Source organism: Aegilops tauschii, chromosome 7, assembly GCF_002575655.3.
Source record: "Aegilops tauschii subsp. strangulata cultivar AL8/78 chromosome 7, Aet v6.0, whole genome shotgun sequence".
In the NCBI taxonomy this organism is placed as follows: Eukaryota; Viridiplantae; Streptophyta; class Magnoliopsida; order Poales; family Poaceae; genus Aegilops; species Aegilops tauschii.
The window spans coordinates 158,260,626-158,268,529 of NC_053041.3; the positions used below are offsets into that span (position 1 = coordinate 158,260,626).

At 45.2% G+C, this 7,904-nt stretch overlaps 1 protein-coding gene across 1 annotated transcript; it reads left to right on the forward strand.

Annotated features, from left to right (window-relative positions):
• Positions 1–1,390: 1,390 nt before the first annotated feature.
• On the forward strand, positions 1,391–4,227 carry LOC141026959 (protein FAR1-RELATED SEQUENCE 5-like). The gene is made up of 3 exons (XM_073503855.1): positions 1,391–2,318; positions 2,577–2,909; positions 3,656–4,227. The coding sequence occupies exons 1-3, from the start codon at positions 1,391–1,393 to the stop codon at positions 4,225–4,227; spliced, it is 1,833 nt and encodes a 610-aa protein (XP_073359956.1).
• Positions 4,228–7,904: the final 3,677 nt, after the last annotated feature.

Consider the following 7,904-nt stretch of genomic DNA (forward strand, 5'->3'; position numbering starts at 1 on the left):
AGTACGCGGGCATCGGTACGATGCATGATAAAAAAACAGTTGCCATGGTCGCGACGATGAAGATGTCATTCTACTTATGTCCTACAATGTCATTTTTCGCAGGTTCTTATGACCAAAACACATTCAGGGCGGCACCATGGCAAGTTCAGTCACAGGGCGCTAACACTGACAAATGTACGGGCAACCAACTTCAAGTAGCTAATGTGGCAAATCAAGGTAACGCATACGAAAAAGAAACATACTGGTGTGGACATGAAAATTAAACTTGCAAAGGATGGCAAAAGACTCATGAGTTATATCGGAAAAATGTAGGACCTTCATGCAGCACGTGGCATCAGACGGCAACCATGTACCTGCCATTGACGTCATACACAGGTGAGTCCATGAAAGTGAAGTTGTGAACAGTGAATTAGGAGAAGGAACATAGCTAACAGCTGCAGTTGCCATGATTGGAGAGCTGCAGTTGCCATGCCTGGACAGATGCAGTTGCCATGCCTGGACAGCTGCAGTTGCCATGCCTGGACAACTGGAGTTGCCATGTGTCATAAAATGTGATTGCAAATGTCTAAAACAACTGTGGATGACACGTGTGAACAAACAATGTGTGGCATGGATGCACCGCTACATGTGCCATGTTGAACAAACTACAGTTGCCATGCATTGACCAACTGCTAACATGATCACAGGTTGTTACGATGGAACCACATCGGTAAACGTCTCATGGCAAGCTTCATAGTTGCAGGACAGCGCTATTGCAGATGGAGCACATCAAATTGGAATGACAGACCACATAAGATCAGCACATGCGGCACAACAAGGTAAAAAAATGTGAACCAGAAAACAGTATTGCATTTGCTTTTGTGGGAATAGCATGTGAGGAAAAGTAGATTTGTAACGGTGGTGGTGGAAAAAACAAACAAAAAATGCTACCAAGTGGTCGTGTGCAAAAGAGTCAGCTATTGTCTTCGGGATTTGCCAATTGATATAAGAGTGTGTGCAACATTCATGATTGATCGCATTTGCCTAGTGAGCTCGAACCTAGAATACAAGTTTTGATGCTATAAGATACTGGTTGCCATGTATTGGCTGCACTAGCTGCCATGTATGTTGGACTATAGCTGCCATGGCTATAGAATCCAAGTTTTGATGCTAGAAGATGCTGGTTGCCATGTCTTGGCAACAGTGGTTGCCATGTTTGTTGGACTGGAGCTACCATGACTGGAGAACTACAGTTGCCATGCATGGCCATATGTAGATTCCACGGCTTGCTGTGTGAATGATGTCATGCCAAATCACATGAAGTTGCTATATTCCGTTACGATAAACATGCCATCCAAGCAAAAATGCTTACGCTCGTCCCTGTTTTTTTATTGCATGACCTTCAACTACAATGAACAGTGGCACGGGGACATCTACTGCGGGAAGCTCTGAGCGCACAGAACAAGCATTCCACCAGACAGCCAACAATCATGCCACAAACAATGCCGAGTCAGTGTCAGAAATGGCAATCGTTACAGCAATGCCGACAAGCATACCTTTGCACACCAGCACAAGAAACACTCAAGCAGATGAAACAGCCGCCGATATTGAAGTGAATGATGAAACTGATGACGAAGCACAAGAGGATGCAAAAGATAGGCAATCAGAAATCATGGTACCTCAGCCACCGTATGTTGGGCAGAGATTTGATTCATTTGAAGATGCAAAGGAATTCTACCAGACATATGCAAAGTTCCATGGGTTTGCCGTCAACACCGAATACCATAGGAAAATTAAAAAAACTAACGAGTACAGCAGAGGTGAGATGAGGTGCTACAAGGCACGAAGGAACAAGAAGGGTAAAGGTGTTGCGCCTATCGTTCCGGAGCGAAAGAGAGGTATCATTGTCAAGACGGAATGCCCTGTCCGGTGTAAGCTGAACGTAGATGGAGCACGGTGGATGGTCACTGAATATTTTGACGAACACAACCACGTACTCATAAAGAAGTTTGACCTGGTAAAATTTCTGACCGCCCACAGAGGATTCACCCCCCTCGAGAAGAAATTCATAAAGTTGCTACATGATTGTAACGTTGGTCCATCAAGAATGGTCCAGATACTGTCCCTCATCCACAGCAAAAATGGGACTCTGAGTAGCATGCCCTACATACCAGCAGACTTCACAAACCTAAAGGCAAAGTACCATAGAGAGAGCAGGTTGGCTGACATAGAAGACACGATAGCCTACTTCGATGAGAAAGCGAAAGAAGATCCAGATTTCTTCTACAGGATTAGATTGGACGATGAGGACCGTGTCAGGAACATGTATTGGGTGGATGGTGCTGCAAGAAGAGCCTACAAACATTTTCGAGATTGCATTTCATTCAACACGACATATCTCACTAATATGTACAAGATGCCATGCACTCCATTCATAGGAATAAATAACCACAATCAGTCATTGTAGTTCGGATGCGGGCTCGTTCGAAACAAAGACACGGATGGGTACACTTGGCTGTTCAAGACCTTCTTGGAGTGCATGGGTGGACTTGCTCCGATGAACATAATAACAGACCAGGATTTTAGCATGTGTGCAGGCATAGAGGAGGTCATTCCGTTGGCAGTGCACAGGCACTGCAGGTGGCACATTGTAAAGAAGGCTGATGAGACGCTAGGACCGTTCTTTGCTGACCGTCCAGAGTTGCACAAGGCAATCGAGCTGTGCGTGGACCACAGCTTGATGGTGGAGGAGTTTGAAAGGAGCTGCATGGCTATGATTGAAACATATCAAGTCCAAGACAACGAGACGCTTGCTAGCCTGTGGGCGAAGCGAATGTACTGGGTGCCAGCCTACTTCATGCACTGCTTCTTCCTATTTCTGCAGACTACGCAACGCAGCGAGGGGTTCAATGCTATTCTGAAGTGGTATGGTACGTGAGCCCTGGCAACTCATTGCTGTAGTTTGCCAAGCAATACATGGCTTTGCAACAAAAAATACTGGGATCTGAGCTACAGCAAGAAGCAAACACCGCGCTCAAGTAGCCTAAATTGCTAACATATTTACCAATGGAGAGGCAGATGAGCAAGACATATACCAACAAGATTTTTAGCAAGTAAGTCAATGTGTGTTATAGTCTTATTTGCGCAAGCATGAAGGTAATAGGTGCCATATAGAAATGCAATGCAGTTGCCAGCTTTTTTGGAAATGATGATATGTTGAAAGTGGCCATTGAGTACAGGATAACCATGATGTGTAGTAACCATGTTTAATGAACTGCAGTTGCCATGTGAAGTCAACTACAGTTGCCATGTTTAATGAACTGTATTTTCCATGTTTAATGAACTGTAGTTGCCGTGTGAAATCAACTATAATTGCCATGTTTGAACTGTAGTTCCATTTGCCATGATGGTATGGAATGCACTTGCCAATTAAAATGTTATGCATTTGCCATGTGAAAAATGTCATGCAGTTGCCATAGCCATCATTCATTTTAGATGCCTTTCCTACGTTACAGCCTACATCAACATAAGGTGCTACAAAAAACATCATATAAGAGTTTAACGAAACCACACAAAACTTGCAGATTCCAGGAAGAAATAAAGCGTGCCAGCATGTACACGGCTTACCAGGTGGACAAACATACGTTCAAGGTGTGTTCTCTCTTGGGCATGTCAGATTCAGAACCTGAAGACCCAAACAAAGGAAGGAACTACTTTTTGAAGGCCTTGATAAGCGAAGGTGAATACTACTGCCAATGCTGCAAATTCGAACAGGACGGGATTGTGTGCTGTCACATACTAAAAGTAATGGACATGAACGCGGTGACACGAATGCCCCGCCATTTCATACGGCGGCGGCAGACTTGGGATGCTAAAGACGCATTGGGGCCGCAAACATCAAATGCAGTTTTGGCTGTGCATGACGAGAGACTAGAGTCAACCATGGAAGCCATGAGGCACGTTGTGTTGACAAAGAACTATGCTGAGCTAATAGATGAAGCGTGCAAGAGTGATGAGACATCGAGGGTTGCAGAAAAACATAGGAAGGCCCTGAAAAGAGAGCTTGATGAGATCAAGAAGAGGAAAGCTGAAGAAGCCTTACACAGGTTCCCCCACACCTCAAGTGTGCCTTCGTCCACGGGGCCATCATCTGAAAACTCGGAGGTAGGATCTGGAACAGCAAGCACACAAAACCAGGTCAAGAACCCGCCCCATTCCATCACAAAGGGGCGTCCAAAAGAGATATGATACAAATCAGGATTGGAGATTCAAGCAAAGCACAAGAAAACAAAGAAAGGGACGGGCAATCCGTAAGCAACATTGGAGCACTGTGACTTGGTTGTTGGTGACATTTTTTGCAAGCTAGATGTTCTAAATTTGTAAAATCGGGAGAATGGCTCTTGAGGGGAATCAGAATATGAAAGGAAATGCCATGAATCAATGACTGCAGTCGCCACGTGTGTGGTACTGAATTTGCCATGTTATTTCATCTGAATCTGCCGTGCTTTTTCTACTGAATCTGCCATGTTATTTCAACTGAATCTGCCATGCCTGTTCTACTAAATATGCCATGCCTTTTCTACTGAATCTGCCATGTTAGTTCTACTGAATATGACATGTTATTTATATTGAGTCTGCCATCGCGTAGATTTCCGTGTTCGGTCAACACATTTTAATCCACACATATTGTATTGTGTGCGAAAACTATGGAAAACAAGTTGAAACGACCTCGTGCAAAAACCGTAAGGTTACGGCTGCGTACAAACTACCATGCTAGCCGATACAGTTAGCAGTGCAAAAAACCCCAAAAAGCCAAACGAGAAAGAATGATAACTTTCAGTAACCATGACTGATCAACTACATTTGCCATGTTTTCAGACATCAAGGACGCATTCAAAACACCATACTGGTACACCTAAGTAGTGATGGTTCCATGTCTCTTTGAGGTTGTTGATGAAGTATTCAGCATGCGTAGTAAGGTCTGCGTCAGCTTCTGAACGCATTGAATCAAGCACCTCAAAACGTTGGTTCTTCATGTCAAGGAAAATCGCGTAGTGGTGACCACATTTGTCATGTGGGCCCTATGGTGCAAGCTCCTGGAACATGGGGAACAAGACCTGCAAGTAAAATGAAGGAAAGAAAAAGCAGAGTTCACATCAAGAACAGAAATGGTGTAGTTGGAAAAATGATGTGTAAAGATATCACCGGTTGCACTAAGAGGCACATGAATGACATAAAGCAGCAAGTGTTCAAAAGTAAACCCACATAGAATGTTTAGTTACAGTATGTAATTAAAATAAGTTGCCATCCATGTATGAACAAAGTTGCCCTGTATTTTAGTTTGAAGTTGCCACATAGGTTGTATTAAGAAGCAAATCAAACTCATTTTACATGGCAGCTGTTGCCACATGAAACAGCTGTCACAAAACATGGTGTAGCCCACATGTGAAGCATGGCTACTGGCAAAACGTACCATGGGAGGAAAAATGTGCAAAAAAGGAAGGAATACTCACACATTTTTTCATTATGAGCTTGAAATCACCATGCGCAGCAAAATGCTTCCTCAGGATTTTGTGGTGGAAGTCACCATCCCATATTTTGCAGGTCACACTGTACTGCATGATTGTTTTGTTGGGAGACATATCCATATGCCTGTTGATGAAGTCAATCCCACATGCAACTACATTCTTCGACATTTTACCGAGTGGCCTCACAGACTCGGCAAGATCACCCAGGTCAACGTACATCGCATCGCATTGTATGATCTTGGTTCTGTCCAAACATGAGCTGTATGAAAATGATATAACATGAAAGAATCATGTCTACTAGGTAAAAAAAGAAATAAAACGTAAACAGAGCATATCTAGAATAGCAAAAGGAAGAAAAGTAAAAAGAGGAAAGCAAATGAGAGGTTATGTGGTGTGGTCATTACGCTTTCAGCTCCTTCATGTGCTTGCTGTTGGACCTCACATTTCCAAAGCGCTTGACAATATCGTACAGCTGGTTCTGATCCTTTGTGGCCTTGACTTCTGGCTCATAGTCATCCGCGAGTGGTGCGTGAACTACCCTATGCTGCCTCACAGAACCAGGGGTGGCACTTCTAATGGTATCCTCAGATACCGACTCAGCAGGCACGTTAGAACTTGATTTCCCCTGACCTCGTGAGGACCTCCTCTGCAATGCTTCCTCCTCAATCATGCGGTAAGCTTCATCAAGTGATGGCGTAATCTCCTCAGGGGTGGCTGCAATGATCAAAAAAGTGGGTTAGGATACATGGGAAATAAAACAAGTCTAGTGCGCAAAGAAATGGTGTAGAATGTGAAATGTATGTGCATAAAATAGGGAGTTGCCATGTGGAGGCAACTCCAGTTGCCATGTGTAGTGCACTGTAGTTGCCATGTGGCAACAGCTACAGTTGCCATGTGGGTTGAACTGCAGTTGCCATGTTGTATCAACTCCAGTTGCCATGTGCTTGCTGAATGGAAAATGCAACATGGCAAGAAAATGTAGCTGACATTGTGCAGAAAAAATCTAGTTGCCATGTCAATCAAATAGCATTTGCCATCACCAATGAGAAGCCAAAAAAAAGCTTGGGACAAAATTCAGACTAGAAAAATGTGTACAACAAAATGATAAACGCATAAAAAGTGTACCTTGCACAATCGGCTCTGGAAACTTCACAGCCTTCCCGCCCTCAGCCATTGGCTGTGCCATCATTGGGGCCATGCCTGCCGGGAAGGCAAAGGCAACTGGCAAAGGATCTTGCACCACTGGTTCATCTTGAGTGCGATCGATGCCAAGGCTAAAGCTCGGTGGGGTGAAGGCCATTGGGTGCCTCTCCTACCTACTAGCTGGACCACGAAGAACTTGCTGGGCAGAATCTAGGGGTGAAAGATCAACAAACATTTCTGCCTCGTCTGCTGCAGAATCATCAGGCTTATTAGTAGGCGGGGCGTGTGGTCAGCGGTATCAGTCGCAACTTTCTTGCCAATCTTCTTGTTTGGGCTGTAGGGGACACCAATGTTGACTGGGAGCTTACAAGTGCGCAGATTTAAGTTGGGGTTCTCCAGGGCGGGTAAAGACGCACTCTGCTCCGGACGTTCACCTCCGTCAGTCGTGCCCGGCTTGCCACCTGGGTCAGTTGTACTCTGGTCTTCCGTTTTCTCCATAACATTGCTTTTGGCAGGTGGTGGGAACAGTGTGGACGCAGACACGTAACCAGAGTCATCTATGCTGCTCCTAGCTATAGCTGGTGCGTTGGGTATATCTGCAGATTGCTTGTGGGGGCTACGACGCCTAGGTGGAAGACCAGCTCGCGAAACGGTCGCCTTAGCAACCTCTGGACCACCAGAAGCTGGAGCTGTTGTGCCAAGACTCTCACCTGTGGATGGCATATCAGTCTGAATTGTCGCCTCAGCCCCTTCTTTCGTGGACGCAGAAGTGCCACCACCCACGCGCTTGGAATCCGTATCAGATGAGCGGGAATCTTCCTTGCTTAGGTTGATCTCGGGGGCATCCACTTCAACACTTGCTGATCGGGTGGCATGGCTCACAACAGCATCCTTCATTACCAGCAGAGTGGGCAATATCTCAGCAGTCCTGGCAGATACTAACTCATCACTCCCAGATGTACGGATGCCTGTTGTTGTATCCTGCACATCTGCAACCGGCGGAGATGGTCGGCCGCTTGCATCAGAGATAGTGGGAACAGTGGACGGTGCAACAGCAGCTTTGTCGACTCGCACCTCATGAGAATCTGAGTTGCCACCTGTCGACAGCTTTGAGTGTATGCGTTCGAGTGGGTCTCTGGGGTTCTGCTTGGTCACGCGTGTGGTAGTCTTCTTCACCCTGCAAAAAAGCACATGAACAGTGTTAAAAATTAAACAAAATAGTTGCCATGGTAGCCATCTTGAAAAATGAAAAAA

Excerpts from the sequence above, each read along its gene's own strand:
- LOC141026959 (XM_073503855.1), top strand. The coding sequence starts at position 1,391 with ATGAACAGTGGCACGGGGACATCTACTGCGGGAAGCTCTGAGCGCACA. Across the intron at positions 2,319-2,576 it reads GAACATGTATTGGGTGGATG|GCATAGAGGAGGTCATTCCG; the intron begins GTGCTGCAAGAA and ends GCATGTGTGCAG. Across the intron at positions 2,910-3,655 it reads TGCTATTCTGAAGTGGTATG|ATTCAGAACCTGAAGACCCA; the intron begins GTACGTGAGCCC and ends TGGGCATGTCAG.